The sequence below is a fragment of the Eucyclogobius newberryi genome, unplaced genomic scaffold (genome assembly GCF_026437365.1).
Source record: "Eucyclogobius newberryi isolate DKJ021-1_F unplaced genomic scaffold, fEucNew1.0.hap1 SCAF_2, whole genome shotgun sequence".
NCBI classification, from domain to species: Eukaryota; Metazoa; Chordata; class Actinopteri; order Gobiiformes; family Gobiidae; genus Eucyclogobius; species Eucyclogobius newberryi.
Genome location: NW_027315834.1, coordinates 1,244,576 through 1,263,617, shown reverse-complemented (window position 1 = coordinate 1,263,617; position 19,042 = coordinate 1,244,576). Strand labels below are relative to the sequence as shown.

The following is a 19,042-nucleotide window of genomic DNA, read 5'->3' as shown; positions in this document are numbered from 1 at the left end:
GCTCGTGTGTCGCGCTCACGTAAAGAAGACATATTACGCTGTCGTCTGCGATGGTTCTCATCTCGGACACACGGGGCAGTGTCCACCTGCTCCACCTGCTGCACCTGCTGCACCTGCTCCACCTGCTGCACCTGCTGCACCTGCTCCACCTGCTGCACCTGCTGCACCTGCTCCACCTGCTGCACCTGCTGCACCTGCTGCACCTGCTCCACCTGCTGCACCTGCTGCACCTGCTGCACCTGCTGCACCTGCTGCACCTGCTGCACCTGCTCCACCTGCTGCACCTGCTGCACCTGCTGCACCTGCTCCACCTGCTGCACCTGCTGCACCTGCTGCACCTGCTGCACCTGCTGCACCTGCTGCACCTGCTGCACCTGCTGCACCTGCTCCACCTGCTCCTTGTGGACTTCTTTAAACATTAGTGTCACTGATTAAAGGTGCTGTCAATTATTTTAACCGTTTTAAAAATGTGAAAAACTGAACTACTTTTAAACCCTACGCAGCAGCTTTCCTCGTGCATTCTGAGCGTTACTTATTCACTAAGATGAGTTTGTGAGAATAAAACGCACTGTAGTTAGATGCAGACGACACACAGCGGGCTCATTTTGACACTGGTGTGCAGGACTCAAATTTCATCGGGTTAAAACTATATTACATGAAACAATAACCTGCCAGCAAGATTCATCATTGTGAAATGAATATCCATCTTGTTAGCTTCCTGATGTTGAGTTTGATTGTGATAGGCCCGAGGCACCAGTGGGGCAGGATTGGACCAATCACAAAGCAGCATTGGGCAGAGGCCAAAGGTGAAGCACCCAAACGTATTCTAAACAAACATGTCTGTGCCGATGTACGTCAACCTATTTTAGCTGTATTGATTTTGTGCCTTCTCTTTTTGCATTTGTGGAGGGAAAGATGTCTCCCACCAGCCGCCCATCAGGCGCTGTTTGAACCACAGGATCACATGTTTGAACCACAGGATCACATGTTTGAACCACAGGATCACATGTTTGAGCCACAGGATCACATGTTTGAACCACAGGATCACATGTTTGAACCACAGGATCACATGTTTGAGCCACAGGATCACATGTTTGAACCACAGAATCACATGTTTGAACCACAGGATCACATGTTTGAGCCACAGGATCACATGTTTGAACCACAGATCACATGTTTGAACCACAGGAACACATGTTTGAACCACAGGATCACATGTTTGAGCCACAGGATCACATGTTTGAACCACAGAATCACATGTTTGAACCACAGGATCACATGTTTGAGCCACAGGTTCACATGTTTGAGCCACAGGATCACATGTTTGAACCACAGGATCACATGTTTGAGCCACAGGATCACATGTTAGAACCACAGGATCACATGTTTGAACCACAGGATCACATGTTTGAGCCACAGGATCACATGTTTGAACCACAGAATCACATGTTTGAACCACAGGATCACATGTTTGAGCCACAGGATCACATGTTTGAACCACAGGATCGCATGTTTGAACCACAGGATCACATGTTTGAACCACAGGATCACATGTTTGAGCCACAGGATCACATGTTTGAACCACAGGATCACATGTTTGAACCACAGGAACCACAGGATCACATGTTTGAACCACAGGATCACATGTTTGAGCCACAGGATCACATGTTTGAGCCACAGGATCACATGTTTGAACCACAGGATCACATGTTTGAGCCACAGGATCACATGTTTGAACCACAGGATCACATGTTTGAGCCACAGGATCACATGTTTGAGCCACAGGATCACATGTTTGAACCACAGGATCACATGTTTGAACCACAGGAACCACAGGATCACATGTTTGAACCACAGGATCACATGTTTGAACCACAGGATCACATGTTTGAGCCACAGGATCACATGTTTGAACCACAGGATCACATGTTTGAACCACAGGATCACATGTTTGAGCCACAGGATCACATGTTTGAGCCACAGGATCACATGTTTGAGCCACAGGATCACATGTTTGAACCACAGGATCACATGTTTGAACCACAGGATCACATGTTTGAACCACAGGATCACATGTTTGAGCCACAGGATCACATGTTTGAGCCACAGGATCACATGTTTGAGCCACAGGATCACATGTTTGAACCACAGGATCACATGTTTGAGCCACAGGATCACATGTTTGAGCCACAGGATCACATGTTTGAGCCACAGGATCACATGTTTGAACCACAGGATCACATGTTTGAGCCACAGGATCACATGTTTGAACCACAGGATCACATGTTTGAGCCACAGGATCACATGTTTGAACCACAGGATCACATGTTTGAACCACAGGATCACATGTTTGAGCCACAGGATCACATGTTTGAACCACAGGATCACATGTTTGAGCCACAGGATCACATGTTTGAGCCACAGGATCACATGTTTGAGCCACAGGATCACATGTTTGAACCACAGGATCACATGTTTGAGCCACAGGATCACATGTTTGAACCACAGGATCACATGTTTGAACCACAGGATCACATGTTTGAGCCACAGGATCACATGTTTGAGCCACAGGATCACATGTTTGAACCACAGGATCACATGTTTGAGCCACAGGATCACATGTTTGAACCACAGGATCACATGTTTGAACCACAGGATCACATGTTTGAGCCACAGGATCACATGTTTGAGCCACAGGATCACATGTTTGAACCACAGGATCACATGTTTGAGCCACAGGATCACATGTTTGAGCCTGGTTTCTTTCTAAGCCCATGTCAAAGTGCCCATGACTCACAGGGAAATGTGATCTTGTTTTGATTTATAGGTGCCGTGATCTTTCTGTTTCGTTAGCGTTTGTTTTACTCGAGTCCTGTTTTACTTTGCTCTCTGGTCTTGTTCTGTGTTTAATAAAAAATAAGAATTAAAAAAAAAAGAATCGACGTTGCAGAAATCTGTCGCTTGGAAAACAAGTGCAGTGTTTTCTCTTGAATGCAGAGAATAAAGAAAACTACCATCTAAAAGCTCTTTTTAAAGGTGACTCTGCATAATATGTCTCCTTTAACGGTGAGTTGAGAATGAGAAAGTAAAGCCACACACTGTTTGCTTCAGATGTTCCACAATACTGCATTAAACTGAATTTACGGTTACAGGTCAGATCTGTGGAGAGGCAAACCCGCTCATGCTAAGAATGCAGGTTTTTAATAATGGAGTAAATGCAACGTTTAATGCCACACTGCGGAACATTCTCCATGGAGACAAGCAGTCCGACAGCACTTTTCATTGAATAATGAAAGAAATGTTCCTCACTTACATAAACCTTTTATACTGGTTACCATGGATATGGAGTAAGAGGGGATGGTAAATGTGTTTAAATGAAGAAAGAAGAATTCAAAGTAAACCTCCGTCTCACAGAGTCAGATGCTCCCGCCGTGACCTCCTTTGTTTCATACACAAAGTATCACGTAACAAACAAATACATTGGTTTACTATTGTAGTATTTTGAATATAATTACATCCCAATCTCCATAAACATTCTTCAGGATGTAAAATGTATATTAAAGAACATTTATATTCAAATACTCAATGTGACGTTCTTCCCTCTCTTTTACCCAAAACCATCCCCCGTCGCCATGGTAACATTGGACTTATCAACGCACAGGGCTCGTCTTTAATTAGCAGAGGAAGTATTTAGTACACGCTGTACACGCAGGCCCTACTACAACTGACCCGGCTCCCCGGGACTCAGGGAGAAGAGGAGGCTCCAATGACTGTCTCACTCCTGATCTCCTGAGGGCCCTCGGGAGCCAGGAATGATCTGGACTTACACGCGGTCAGATGCAAGTGAGGAGTCTGTGTTCAAACTGCAGTGCAATCGCACAAAGGAAACAAGTATAAAGCCTAAAGAGTGAACATGGAATAAATCTGTAAGAATGAACCCTCTGAGGACATTGACCGACCGGGCGTGGTCAGCCCTCATGAGCCGGGCGTGGTCAGCCCTCATGAGCCGGGCGTGGTCAGCCCTCATGAGCCGGGCGTGGTCAGCCCTCATGAGCCGGGCGTGGTCAGCCCTCATGAGCCGGGCCTGGTCAGCCCTCATGAGCCGGGCGTGGTCAGCCCTCATGAGCCGGGCGTGGTCAGCCCTCATGAGCCGGGCGTGGTCAGCCCTCATGAGCCGGGCGTGGTCAGCCCTCATGAGCCGGGCGTGGTCAGCCCTCATGAGCCAGGCGTGGTCAGCCCTCATGAGCCGGGCGTGGTCAGCCCTCATGAGCCGGGCCTGGTCAGCCCTCATGAGCCGGGCCTGGTCAGCCCTCATGAGCCGGGCGTGGTCAGCCCTCATGAGCCGGGCGTGGTCAGCCCTCATGAGCCGGGCGTGGTCAGCCCTCATGAGCTGGGGATTATAAAGAAGGCTCCAGGTGAAACGGTTTGCATCAGAAGAACAGGTGGAGTCACGAGGGGCAATGAGGGTCCAGTCCTGCAGATGTGTGACCTCAGTGTGACCTCAGTGTGACCTCAGCTGCAGATGTGTGACCTCAGTGTGACCTCAGTGTGACCTCAGCTGCAGATGTGTGACCTCAGTGTGACCTCAGTGTGACCTCAGCTGCAGACGTGTGACCTCAGTGTGACCTCAGTGTGACCTCAGCTGCAGATGTGTGACCTCAGTGTGACCTCAGTGTGACCTCAGCTGCAGATGTGTGACCTCAGTGTGACCTCAGTGTGACCTCAGCTGCAGATGTGTGACCTCAGTGTGACCTCAGTGTGACCTCAGCTGCAGATGTGTGACCTCAGTGTGACCTCAGTGTGACCTCAGCTGCAGACGTGTGACCTCAGTGTGACCTCAGTGTGACCTCAGTGTGACCTCAGTGTGACCTCAGTGTGACCTCAGTGTGACCTCAGCTGCAGATGTGTGACCTCAGTGTGACCTCAGTGTGACCTCAGCTGCAGACGTGTGACCTCAGTGTGACCTCAGTGTGACCTCAGTGTGACCTCAGTGTGACCTCAGTGTGACCTCAGTGTGACCTCAGCTGCAGATGTGTGACCTCAGTGTGACCTCAGTGTGACCTCAGCTGCAGACGTGTGCTGTGAACAGAAGTCTCATGATGGTGACATGGGTGATATGTTCTTGTGTTTGAAGGCACTTCTGCAGAGCTTGCTGTAACTTCACTCCATCTCCTCTTCACGTTGCGGTCCCCCAGTGGTCGCCGTGGATACGGTGCATGACTTTTGGGGCTAGAATCAGTCAGTTTGCTCAGAATGAACCACAATCAGATCTGTGTCGGTCGGACCACCTCAGAGTCTGTCCTAAAGTCTGATCCCTCACAGACGACAGCCTTGTGCTCCTCTGTGGAATCCCTGAGTGCAGCAGGGGCCCGCCCGAGGGCCAGGTGTTAGTGTCGGGGCCGGTAGGAGCTGTAGGCCCTGGGGTACAGGGGGCTGTAGTGAGAGGAGTGACTGTAGGAGGGGCCACTGTAAAGAACAGAGGAGTGAGCCACACTGTAGAGGGGCCGGGTTCGGGCTGGGGGGGCCCATGTGGAGCGTCTGAGCCCTGAGGAGGGGGGCCGGTAGGGCACTGAGGGGACCTGCCTGTCTGAGATGTACGGCCTGGACAGAGGCAAGCTGCGGGGGCCCCCAGGGGACCTGCTCACGCTGATACTGTGAGAGTTTAGCACGAATGTCCGCACTCCCACCGCCCACTGGGACGAGGCTGGTCTGACAGGGACAGACAGAAGACTGCAGGGGGACGAGGGGGTTTCCAGGGCCGGGGGCCGGTCTGTGGGAGCAGCACTAGGAGAGGAGCCGCTGGATGCACAGTCTGGGGGCGCTGCCGTGGGACTGGTCAGGCCTGAAGGTGGACATCTGCCTGGAGTCAAGGCTGAGGAAGGTTGCCCGGATGCGGTGGAGGGCGGAGCCGTGGGCGGGGGACTTACTTTAGGAGTGGGTTTGCCGAGGCTCAGTCTGGGGCCCCTGGAGCGGCGGCTCTGCTCCTGGTCGAAGGTTAAGTCCTCCAGGCGCTGGGTCAGGGCCAGTTTCTGCTGAATGGCCATTCTCAGCAGAGAGTTCAGAGTCTTCTTCTCGTCCTCAGCCGCCGCCAGCTGCCTCTGCATCTCATCCAACTGTGTCACATACTCGTCACACCTGAGGGACAGAGGACATGAGGACACTGAGGGGCAGAGGACACTGAGGGACAGATAGAGGACACTGAGGGACAGATAGAGGACACTGATGGTCAGACACACAGAGGACAGTGAGGATCAGACAGAGGACAGTGATGGTCAGACAGAGGACAGTGATGGTCAGACAGAGGACAGTGATGGTCAGACACAGGACAGTGAGGGTCAGACAGAGGACAGTGATGGTCAGACACAGGACAGTGAGGGTCAGACAGAGGACAGTGATGGTCAGACAGAGGACAGTGAGGATCAGACAGAGGACAGTGAGGGTCAGACACACAGAGGACAGTGAGGGTCAGACAGAGGACAGTGAGGGTCAGACAGAGGACAGTGAAGGTCAGACAGAGGACAGTGAGGGTCAGACACACAGAGGACAATGAGGGTCAGACACACAGAGGACAGTGAGGGTCAGACACACAGAGGACAGTGAGGGTCAGACACAGGTCAGTGAGGGTCAGACAGAGGACAGTGATGGTCAGACACAGGACAGTGATGGTCAGACAGAGGACAGTGAGGGTCAGACAGAGGACAGTGATGGTCAGACAGAGGACAGTGAGGATCAGACAGAGGACAGTGAGGGTCAGACACACAGAGGACAATGAGGGTCAGACACACAGAGGATAGTGAGGGTCAGACAGAGGACAGTGATGGTCAGACACAGGACAGTGATGGTCAGACAGAGGACAGTGAGGGTCAGACAGAGGACAGTGAGGGTCAGACACACAGAGGACAATGAGGGTCAGACACACAGAGGACAGTGAGGGTCAGACACACAGAGGACAGTGAGGGTCAGACAGAGGACAGTGAGGGTCAGACAGAGGACAGTGAGGGTCAGACACACAGAGGACAATGAGGGTCAGACACACAGAGGACAGTGAGGGTCAGACAGAGGACAGTGAGGGTCAGACACAGGTCAGTGAGGGTCAGACACACAGAGGACAATGAGGGTCAGACACACAGAGGACAGTGAGGGTCAGACACACAGAGGACAGTGAGGGTCAGACACAGGTCAGTGAGGGTCAGACAGAGGACAGTGAGGGTCAGACAGAGGACAGTGAGGGTCAGACACAGGTCAGTGAGGGTCAGACAGAGGACAGTGATGGTCAGACACAGGACAGTGAGGGTCAGACAGAGGACAGTGAGGGTCAGACACACAGAGGACAGTGAGGGTCAGACACACAGAGGACAGTGAGGGTCAGACAGAGGACAGTGATGGTCAGACACAGGACAGTGATGGTCAGACAGAGGACAGTGAGGGTCAGACAGAGGACAGTGATGGTCAGACAGAGGACAGTGAGGATCAGACAGAGGACAGTGAGGGTCAGACACACAGAGGACAATGAGGGTCAGACACACAGAGGACAGTGAGGGTCAGACACACAGAGGATAGTGAGGGTCAGACAGAGGACAGTGAGGGTCAGACAGAGGACAGTGAAGGTCAGACAGAGGACAGTGAGGGTCAGACAGAGGACAGTGAGTGTCAGACACACAGAGGACAGTGAGGGTCAGACACAGGACAGTGAGGGTCAGACAGAGGACAGTGATGGTCAGACACAGGACAGTGAGGGTCAGACAGAGGACAGTGAGGGTCAGACACACAGAGGACAATGAGGGTCAGACACACAGAGGACAGTGAGGGTCAGACAGAGGACAGTGAAGGTCAGACAGAGGACAGTGAGTGTCAGACACACAGAGGACAATGAGGGTCAGACACACAGAGGACAGTGAGGGTCAGACACACAGAGGACAATGAGGGTCAGACACACAGAGGACAGTGAGGGTCAGACAGAGGACAGTGAGGGTCAGACAGAGGACAGTGAGGGTCAGACAGAGGACAGTGATGGTCAGACACAGGACAGTGAGGGTCAGACAGAGGACAGTGAGGGTCAGACACACAGAGGACAGTGAGGGTCAGACACACAGAGGACAGTGAGGGTCAGACACAGGACAGTGAGGGTCAGACAGAGGACAGTGATGGTCAGACACAGGACAGTGAGGATCAGACAGAGGACAGTGAGGGTCAGACACACAGAGGACAATGAGGGTCAGACACACAGAGGACAGTGAGGGTCAGACACACAGAGGACAGTGAGGGTCAGACAGAGGACAGTGAAGGTCAGACAGAGGACAGTGAGGGTCAGACAGAAGACAGTGAGGGTCAGACACACAGAGGACAATGAGGGTCAGACACACAGAGGACAGTGAGGGTCAGACAGAGGACAGTGAAGGTCAGACAGAGGACAGTGAGGGTCAGACAGAGGACAGTGAGGGTCAGACAGAGGACAGTGAGGGTCAGACACAGGTCAGTGAGGGTCAGACACACAGAGGACAGTGAGGGTCAGACACACAGAGGACAGTGAGGGTCAGACACACAGAGGACAGTGAGGGTCAGACACACAGAGGACAATGAGGGTCAGACACACAGAGGGGGCGGAGCTTCACCTGCTTGCAAACATGGCTCTCAGGGAGGAGAAGGTGACAGCGTCTTCTTTCAGCGCCTTCAGCTCGTTCCTCAGCTTTGTCATGGCGTTTGTCACCAGCGACTTCTCTTTTTCATACTTACTTTTCAGGTTTGTCAAAGCACTTTCCGCAGTCTGAAAAGAACGGTGCGATAACGTCATTATTGCTTTGATAATAAGATGAGGTCATTAACATATAGCGTCATGTATATGATTGCTCAGAACTCGCTCTGGGATTGTGCTGAGGAGACGAGGCCTAAACGAACACGTCAACTCTGAACATGACTTAAGTCTTTAAGGTCACACGGGCTCCATGTGGAACTAAAGCAACATGAGGCGGGAGAGGGAGTCAAACCCAGACGAGATGGTGCTGTGCGTGCTGTGCGTGCGTGCTGTGCTGTGCGTGCTGTGCGTGCGCGCTGTGCGCGCTGTGCGTGCGCGCTGTGCGGTACCTGCTTGTTGGCCTTCAGCACCAGTCGTAAAGTGGCGATCTGTTCTCTCTTGGTGCTGAGCAGAGACTTGAGCTTGAGCAGCTCGTCCAGGCAGCTCTCTTTGTCCTTGTCCAGCAGTGGAGTCAGCTCCCGCGCAGCAGCCTTCTGCTTGGACAGCTGCTGAGAGCGATCCACTGCGTGCTGGAGGTGCTTCACCTGCGAGTGAAGGTCACTGTCAGGACGGACATTGTGCAGTGGAAAAGCAACGGTCTTCATGAAGTCAAGAACTGCACTGAACAAAACTAGAAACGCAACAACAAAAACACCTCCCATTTTACCGCCCGTCTCTCCCATAGAGACCTGTACATTTGAGAAGAAGTGCACTTTGAGAAGAAGTGCACTTTGAGAAGAGGTGCACTTTGAGAAGAAGTGCACTTTGAGAAGAAGTGCACTTGAGAAGAAGTGCACTTTGAGAAGAGGTGCACTTTGAGAAGAAGTGCACTTTGAGAAGAAGTGCACTTGAGAAGAAGTGCACTTTGAGAAGAGGTGCACTTTGAGAAGAAGTGCACTTTGAGAAGAAGTGCACTTGAGAAGAAGTGCACTTTGAGAAGAGGTGCACTTTGAGAAGAAGTGCACTTGAGAAGAAGTGCACTTTGAGAAGAAGTGCACTTGAGAAGAAGTGCACTTTGAGAAGAAGTGCACTTTGAGAAGAAGTGGACTTGAGAAGAAGTGCACTTTGAGAAGAGGTGCACTTTGAGAAGAAGTGCACTTTGAGAAGAAGTGCACTTGAGAAGAAGTGCACTTTGAGAAGAGGTGCACTTTGAGAAGAAGTGCACTTTGAGAAGAAGTGCACTTGAGAAGAAGTGCACTTTGAGAAGAAGTGCACTTGAGAAGAAGTGCACTTTGAGAAGAGGTGCACTTTGAGAAGTGCACTTTGAGAAGAAGTGCACTTTGAGAAGAGGTGCACTTTGAGAAGAAGTGCACTTTGAGAAGAAGTGCACTTGAGAAGAAGTGCACTTTGAGAAGAGGTGCACTTTGAGAAGAAGTGCACTTTGAGAAGAAGTGCACTTGAGAAGAAGTGCACTTTGAGAAGAAGTGCACTTGAGAAGAAGTGCACTTTGAGAAGAGGTGCACTTTGAGAAGAAGTGCACTTTGAGAAGAAGTGCACTTTGAGAAGAGGTGCACTTTGAGAAGAAGTGCACTTTGAGAAGAAGTGCACTTGAGAAGAAGTGCACTTTGAGAAGAGGTGCACTTTGAGAAGAAGTGCACTTTGAGAAGAAGTGCACTTAAGAAGTGCACTTTGAGAAGAGGTGCACTTTGAGAAGAAGTGCACTTTGAGAAGAAGTGCACTTGAGAAGAAGTGCACTTTGAGAAGAGGTGCACTTTGAGAAGAAGTGCACTTTGAGAAGAAATGCACTTGAGAAGAAGTGCACTTTGAGAAGAGGTGCACTTTGAGAAGAAGTGCACTTTGAGAAGAAGTGCACTTTGAGAAGAGGTGCACTTTGAGAAGAAGTGCACTTTGAGAAGAAGTGCACTTGAGAAGAAGTGCACTTTGAGAAGAGGTGCACTTTGAGAAGAAGTGCACTTTGAGAAGAAGTGCACTTGAGAAGAAGTGCACTTTGAGAAGAGGTGCACTTTGAGAAGAAGTGCACTTTGAGAAGAAGTGCACTTTGAGAAGAAGTGCACTTTGAGAAGAAGTGCACTTGAGAAGAAGTGCACTTTGAGAAGAGGTGCACTTTGAGAAGAAGTGCACTTTGAGAAGAGGTGCACTTTGAGAAGAAGTGCACTTTGAGAAGAAGTGCACTTGAGAAGAAGTGCACTTTGAGAAGAGGTGCACTTTGAGAAGAAGTGCACTTTGAGAAGAAGTGCACTTTGAGAAGAGGTGCACTTTGAGAAGAAGTGCACTTTGAGAAGAAGTGCACTTGAGAAGAAGTGCACTTTGAGAAGAGGTGCACTTTGAGAAGAAGTGCACTTTGAGAAGAAGTACACTTGAGAAGAAGTGCACTTTGAGAAGAGGTGCACTTTGAGAAGAAGTGCACTTTGAGAAGAGGTGCACTTGAGAAGAAGTGCACTTTGAGAAGAGGTGCACTTTGAGAAGAAGTGCACTTTGAGAAGAGGTGCACTTTGAGAAGAAGTGCACTTTGAGAAGAAGTGCACTTTGAGAAGAGGTGCACTTTGAGAAGAAGTGCACTTTGAGAAGAAGTGCACTTGAGAAGAAGTGCACTTTGAGAAGAGGTGCACTGAGAAGAAGTGCACTTTGAGAAGAGGTGCACTTTGAGAAGAAGTGAACTTTGAGAAGAGGTGCACTTTGAGAAGAAGTGCACTTTGAGAAGAAGTGCACTTTGAGAAGAGGTGCACTTTGAGAAGAAGTGCACTTTGAGAAGAAGTGCACTTGAGAAGAAGTGCACTTTGAGAAGAGGTGCACTTTGAGAAGAAGTGCACTTTGAGAAGAAGTGCACTTGAGAAGAAGTGCACTTTGAGAAGAGGTGCACTTTAAGAAGAAGTGCACTTTGAGAAGAGGTGCACTTTGAGAAGAAGTGCACTTTGAGAAGAAGTGCACTTGAGAAGAAGTGCACTTTGAGAAGAAGTGCACTTGAGAAGAAGTGCACTTTGAGAAGAGGTGCACTTTGAGAAGAAGTGCACTTTGAGAAGAAGTGCACTTTGAGAAGAGGTGCACTTTGAGAAGAGGTGCACTTTGAGAAGAAGTGCACTTTGAGAAGAAGTGCACTTAAGAAGTGCACTTTGAGAAGAGGTGCACTTTGAGAAGAAGTGCACTTTGAGAAGAAGTGCACTTGAGAAGAAGTGCACTTTGAGAGGAGGTGCACTTTGAGAAGAAGTGCACTTGAGAAGAAGTGCACTTTGAGAAGAGGTGCACTTTGAGAAGAAGTGCACTTTGAGAAGAAGTGCACTTTGAGAAGAGGTGCACTTTGAGAAGAAGTGCACTTTGAGAAGAAGTGCCCTTTGAGAAGAGGTGCACTTTGAGAAGAAGTGCACTTTGAGAAGAAGTGCACTTTGAGAAGAAGTGCACTTGAGAAGAAGTGCACTTTGAGAAGAGGTGCACTTTGAGAAGAAGTGCACTTTGAGAAGAAGTGCACTTAAGAAGTGCACTTTGAGAAGAGGTGCACTTTGAGAAGAAGTGCACTTAAGAAGTGCACTTTGAGAAGAGGTGCACTTTGAGAAGAAGTGCACTTTGAGAAGAAGTGCACTTGAGAAGAAGTGCACTTTGAGAAGAGGTGCACTTTGAGAAGAAGTGCACTTTGAGAAGAAGTGCACTTGAGAAGAAGTGCACTTTGAGAAGAGGTGCACTTTGAGAAGAAGTGCACTTTGAGAAGAAGTGCACTTTGAGAAGAAGTGCACTTTGAGAAGAAGTGCACTTTAGAAGAAAAGCCATTGCCCCAAAGCTTTGGTTTTGCTACGTTGATGATACATTTGTTACAATCAAGAAACAAGAGCTGAAGCTTCTCAGAGCAGATCAATGTGGACCTGAACATCAGGTTTACAAGAGAAGACCCTAAGAGAAGACCCTAAGAGAAGACCCTAAGAGAAGACCCTAAGAGAAGACCCTAAGGAGAACCACTGGGCCTTTCTCAATTGTTCCACGATCAGAGGACGGGAAGCTCCAAATAGAAGTATAAAGGAAACAGAACTTTACAACACAGAGTCAAAGAGGTGCCCACCTGCTCAGAGGACAAGAGGTGCCCACCTGCTCAGAGGACAAGAGGTGCCCACCTGCTCAGAGGACAAGAGGAGTCCACCTGCTCAGAGGACAAGAGGTGTCCACCAGCTCAGAGGACAAGAGGAGCCCACCTGCTCAGAGGACAAGAGGTGTCCACCTGCTCAGAGGACAAGAGGTGTCCACCAGCTCAGAGGACAAGAGGTGTCCACCTGCTCAGAGGACAAGAGGACAAGAGGAAAAACACTTCCGGAATGCTTTCTCAGCCTGTGGTTACCCTGCTTGGGCTCTTAACAGACTGAAGAGACCCAAAAAGCAGGACAAACGGATTGTCCATAATGAACACCATGTTCAAGCACAAGGGTGTCCATCAGTGCACGTGGCACCAGGACACAGGCCGGAGGTCAATGATCGACTTTGTTGTCGTGTCATCAGACCTCCGGCCGCGTGTCTTGGACACTCGGGTGAAGAGAGGGGCAGAGCTGTCAACCGATCACCACCTGGTGGTGAGTTGGATCCGCTGGCGGAGGAGGAAGCCGGACAGACTTGGCATACCCAAACGCATTGTGAGGGTCTGTTGGGAACGTCTAGTGGAGCCCTCTGTCAGTAGGGTATTCAACTTGCACCTCCGGGAGAGCTTCTCCCATGTCCCGGGGGAGGTTGGGGACATTGAGTCCGAGTGGACCATGTTCTCCGCCTCCATTGTTGATGCGGCTGCTCGGAGCTGTGGTCACAAGGTCTCCGGTGTCTGTCGTGGTGGCCCCCGAACCCGGTGGTGGACACCGGAAGTAAGGGATGCCGTCAGACTGAAGAAGGAGGCCTATCAGGCCACTCTGGCTTGTAGGTCTCCGGAGGTCATCGACAGGTATCGGCAGGCCAAGCGAGCCGCGACTCGTGTTGTCGCAGAGGCAAAAACCCGGGCCTGGGAGGAGTTCGGGGAGGCCATGGAGGAGGACTATCGGTCGGCACCAAAGAAATTCTGGCAAACCGTCCGGCGCCTCAGGAGGGGGAAGCAGTGCCTCATCAACACCGTTTACGGTGCGGGTGGAGGCCTGCTGACCTCGACTGGGGATGTCGTAGGACGGTGGAAGGAATACTTTGAGGATCTCCTTAATCCCTCAGTCACGTCTTCCGAATAGAAAGTAGAGACTGAGGATTCAGAGGGACTCGTCCATCACCCAAGCTGAAGTCACTGAGGTTGTTGGCAAACTCCTCGGTGGCAGGGCTCCGGGGGTGGATGAGATCCACCCTGAGTACCTAAAGTATCTGGATGTTGTAGGACTGTCTTGGTTGACACGTCTCTGCAACATCGCGTGGCGGTCGGGGACCGTGCCTCTGGACTGGCAGACCGGGTGGTGGTCCCTCTGTTCAAGAAGGGGGACCGGAGGGTGTGTTCCAACTACAGAGGGATCACACTCCTCAGCCTCCCGGGTAAGGTCTATTCCAGGTCCTGGAGAGGAGAATCCGACTGATAGTCGAACCTCGGTTTCAGGAGGAGCAGAGCGGTTTTCGTCCCGGTCGTGGAACACTGGACCAGCTCTATACCCTCCATCGGGTGCTCGAGGGCTCATGGGAGTTTGCCCAACCAGTCACATGTGCTTTGTGGATCTGGAGAAGGTTTTCGACCGTGTCCCTCGGGGTGTCCTTTGGGGGGTGCTCCGGGAGTACGGGGTCTGGGGCCCTTTGCTCAGGGCTGTCCGGTCCCTGTATGACCGGAGCAGGAGCTGTGTTCATTGCCGGCAGTAAGTCAGACCTGCTCCCAGTGCATGTTGGATGTCCGCCAGGGCTGCCTTTGTCACTGGTTCTGTTCATAGTTTTTATGGACAGAATTTCTAGGCGCAGTTAGGGGTCGGAGGGTGTGGTCAGGGGTCAGAGGGTGTGGTCAGGGGTCTGAGAGTGTCCGGTTTGGGAACCGCATGATTCCATCTCTGTTGTTTGCAGACAATGTTGTCCTGATGGCTCCATCAAACCCGGACCTGCAGCTGCACTGGGACGGTTTGCAGCCGAGTGTGAAGCGGCTGGGATGAGAATCAGCTCCAAATCAGAGGCCATGGTTCTCGACCGGAAAAAGGTGGCTTGCCTTCTCCAGGTGGGTGGGGGGTCCTTGCCCCAAGTGGAGGAGTTCAAGTATCTCGGGGTCTTGTTCACGAGTGAAGGAAGGATGGAGCGTGAGATCGACAGTTGGATCGGTGCAGCGGCTGCAGTGATGCAGTCGCTGCATCGACTGTTGTGGTGAAGAAGGAGCTGAGTCCAAAGACAAAGCTGGATTTACCGGCTTAGCTTGAGCACTATCCTCTTCTTCTGACTACTTATGCTATCAAACAATATTTATTTTTTGATTCCACTTGCAAACTGTTCACCGCCTTCTTTTCTTTCTCTCACTTCTGAGGACCTGTGGACCCAGATGCCCCTCCCCTGGTGAAGTGGTCCCTGCCCTGTGTGGACGGTCCCTCATCTGCCTGAAGAGTGGCTCCAGTTCGCCTCAGTCGGTCCCTCATCTGCCTGAAGAGTGGGTCCAGCTCGCCTCCGACGGTCCCTCGTCTGCCTGAAGAGTGGGTCCAGCTCGCCTCCGACGGTCCCTCTTCTGCCTGAAGAGTGGGTCCAGCTCGACTCAGACGGTCCCTCTTCTGCCTGAAGAGTGGGTCCAGCTCGACTCAGACGGTCCCTCTTCTGCCTGAAGAGTGGGTCCAGCTCCAGTCTCCCTCGTGTCCGTCTGTGAGAGTGGGATCTCTCCTTCACTGGAACTCCTCCAGGTTTCTACGCTTTTTTCCCAAAGAGGTTTTTTTTGTAGTTTTTCCTGGCCGAGAAGGAGAGTCTAAGGACAGAGGACCCTGGGACATCGTCCCTCGCCACCACAGACATTGTCTGACTTCATCGCCACCACAGACATTGTTGATTCATTTCTCCCTGTGGCCCTCAGAGGCAACTGTTGTTGTGATTTTGGGCCTTACAAAAATAAATTGATTTGATTTGATTTGATTTGACCGGTCGCTCTACGTTCTGACCTCACCTATGGTCATGAGCTTTGGGTAGTGACCGAAAGAACAAGATCGCGGATACAAGCGGTCGAAATGAGTTTCCTCCGCCGTGTGGCTGGGCGCTCCCTTAGAGATAGGGTGAGCCGCTGCTCCTCCAGCTGAGGTGGCTCGGGCATCTGTTCCGGAGCCTCCTGGGCGCCTCCCTCGGGAGGTGTTCCGGGCATGTCCCACCGGGAAGAGGCCCCGGGGAAGAACCAGGACACGCTGGAGAGACTATGTCTCTCGGCTGGCCTGGGAACGCCTCTGGATCCCCCCGGAGGAGTTAGAGGAAGTGTCTGGGGAGGAGGAAGTCTGGGAGTCCCTGCTCAGACTGCTGCCCCCGCGACCCGGCCCAGGATAAAGCAGCAGAAAATGGATGGATGGACATTTGCAAAAAAATATAGTAAAAAAAAATAAAGAAATATTAGAATATTTTAGCAAATGTCTGCAATGGAACAAAGAGTGAACATTTTAAAGAGGTCACTGCAGAGGTCACTGTAGAGGTCACTGCAGAGGTCACTGTAGAGGTCACTGTAGAGGTCACTGTAGAGGTCACTGCAGGGGTCACTGCAGAGGTCACTGTAGAGGTCACTGTAGAGGTCACTGCAGGGGTCACTGTAGAGGTCACTGTAGAGGTCACTGTAGAGGTCACTGCAGGGGTCACTGCAGAGGTCACTGTAGAGGTCACTGTAGAGGTCACTGTAGAGGTCACTGCAGGGGTCACTGAAGAGGTCACTGTAGAGGTCACTGCAGAGGTCACTGTAGAGGTCACTGTAGAGGTCACTGCAGGGGTCACTGAAGAGGTCACTGTAGAGGTCACTGCAGAGGTCACTGTAGAGGTCACTGTAGAGGTCACTGCAGAGGTCACTGTAGAGGTCACTGTAGAGGTCACTGCAGGGGTCACTGAAGAGGTCACTGTAGAGGTCACTGTAGAGGTCACTGCAGAGGTCACTGTCCATCCCAAAGGTTTCATTTGATTGTGTCTAAAGTTCAGAGCGATGGAAATGTCAAAACCAGACTGCAGAGCGTGGGGAACTTCAGTCACATGTTTCTGAGCGTCAGGACAAGAGTGTCCATGTTCCTCCACACGCAGCGCTGGACACAGCTGGAATGAGCGTACACAAACCGGAGCGAGCACTAGTCTGACCCGCTTAGCAGCGCTGCATCTATAAAACCTGCTCCTGTGTCTCACACGTTTAATCGTGTCACGAGTTAAAGTCGTTTCTGCTGTAAAGACGTAAGAATGAGTCTTTACAGGAGCGTTTAGCGGCGCTGCAGCTGGAGCAGAGAATGTACCGCGCACACGACTGAACAGAGTGAACACATTTCCAAACATAAAATATCAACATTTTTCAAAGATAAATTACATGGAAAAGATTCAATCGACTTTTTAGATGCATATTTTAACTGTGATTCTGGCCTCTAGGGGCGCACCTGGCCTCTAGGGGCACACCTGGCCTCTAGGGGCACACCTGGCATCTAGGGGCACAGCTGGCCTCTAGGGGCACAGCTGGCCTCTAGGGGCGCACCTGGCCTCTAGGGGCACACCTGGCCTCTAGGGGCACACCTGGCATCTAGGGGCACAGCTGGCCTCTAGGGGCACAGCTGGCCTCTAGGGGCACAGCTGTGGACTCTGTGTGTGAGGACATACCTGCTCCCTGATGAGGGCGCTCAGGTGCTGGATGTTGGGCTCCCGGCGCGGTTCTGCAGGAGGCTCAGGAGCAGGAGACGAGGAAGAGGAGGAGGATGAAGAGCCACTGCTGGCTGAGGTGGGGCCTTCCTCCCTGGATAAGGGGCCCTCCTCCCTGGATAAAGGGCCCTCCTCCCTGGACAAGGGCTCTTTAGAAGGGGATCCCGGAGGGCTGTAGGACTCCCGACGACAACCTGCCGAGGCCGCCATGAGGCGACGAGCGAGGCGCGGCGTGAGCAGCACTTTACTGTTGTCTGCAGACATGGCTTTGAGGCCACGCATCCCCCGACCCTGTCTGTGAGACAAGTCTGTTAGTTTCCTGTCCACACATGTCCCCCAGGGTCCATACCAGTGTCCACACCACCACATGTCCCCCAGGGTCACACAGGTGTCCACGCCACCACATGTCCCTCAGTGCTCACACCAGTGTCCACACCAGTGTCCACACCAGTGTCCACACCAGTGTCCACACCAGTGTCCACACCAGTGTCCACACCGGTGTCCACAAAGGTGTCCACATCACAACATGTCCCTCAGAGCATGCAAACGTAGTGACCACACCCCCCGTCCCTTGAACTGAATTTCACCTTGAAATGTCGGGCCTTATTGCAGTGGACGGGACTGGACTAGGAGACATGTGAGAATCTGTACAGAGCCGAGAGTCCAATGTCCGAGAGGTGCTCTGTGCTGTGGAGGTGCAGTGTCCTGGAGGTGCTCTGTGCTGTGGAGGTGCAGTGTCCTGGAGGTGCTCTGTGCTGTGGAGGTGCAGTGTCTGGGAGGTGCTCTGTGCTGTGGAGGTGCAGTGTCCTGGAGGTGCTCTGGACTGTGGAGGTGCAGTGTCCTGGAGGTGCTCTGTGCTGTGGAGGTGCAGTGTCCTGGAGGTGCTCTGTGCTGTGGAGGTGCAGTGTCCTGGAGGTGCTCTGTGCTGTGGAGGTGCAGTGTCCTGGAGGTGCTCTGTGCTGTGGAGGTGCAGTGTCCTGGAGGTGCTCTGGACTGTGGAGGTGCAGTGTCCTGGAGGTGCTCTGGACTGTGGAGGTGCAGTGTCCTGGAGGTGCTCTGTGCTGTGGAGGTGCAGTGTCTGGGAGGTGCTCTGGACTGTGGGAGGTGCAGTGTCTGAGGTGCTCTGTGCTGTGGAGGTGCAGTGTCTGGGAGGTGCTCTGGACTGTGGGAGGTGCAGTGTCTGAGGTGCTCTGTGCTGTGGAGGTGCAGTGTCTGGGAGGTGCTCTGGACTGTGGGAGGTGCAGTGTCTGAGGTGCTCTGTGCTGTGGAGGTGCAGTGTCCTGGAGGTGCTCTGTGCTGTGGAGGTGCAGTGTCCTGGAGGTGCTCTGTGCTGTGGAGGTGCAGTGTCCTGGAGGTGCTCTGTGCTGTGGAGGTGCAGTGTCTGAGGTGCTCTGTGCTGTGGAGGTGCAGTGTCCTGGAGGTGCTCTGTGCTGTGGAGGTGCAGTGTCCTGGAGGTGCTCTGTGCTGTGGAGGTGCAGTGTCCTGGAGGTGCTCTGTGCTGTGGAGGTGCAGTGTCCTGGAGGTGCTCTGTGCTGTGGAGGTGCAGTGTCCTGGAGGTGCTCTGTGCTGTGGAGGTGCAGTGTCCTGGAGGTGCTCTGTGCT

General features: G+C 52.0%; 1 protein-coding gene across 1 annotated transcript in view; it reads right to left on the bottom strand.

Moving 5' to 3' along the window:
• Positions 1-5,365: 5,365 nt before the first annotated feature.
• Positions 5,366-19,042, bottom strand: part of LOC140368294 (protein bicaudal D homolog 1-like) — a 51,252-nt gene continuing 37,575 nt past the window's right edge. The window contains exons 8-11 of the mRNA XM_072455267.1: positions 17,402-17,735; positions 9,082-9,276; positions 8,613-8,764; positions 5,366-6,135 (exon numbers count right to left, since the gene is read on the bottom strand). Coding sequence (XP_072311368.1) covers positions 5,388-6,135; positions 8,613-8,764; positions 9,082-9,276; positions 17,402-17,735 — 1,429 coding nt within the window. The 3' untranslated portion in view covers positions 5,366-5,387. The remainder of the gene's footprint in view (positions 6,136-8,612; positions 8,765-9,081; positions 9,277-17,401; positions 17,736-19,042) is intronic.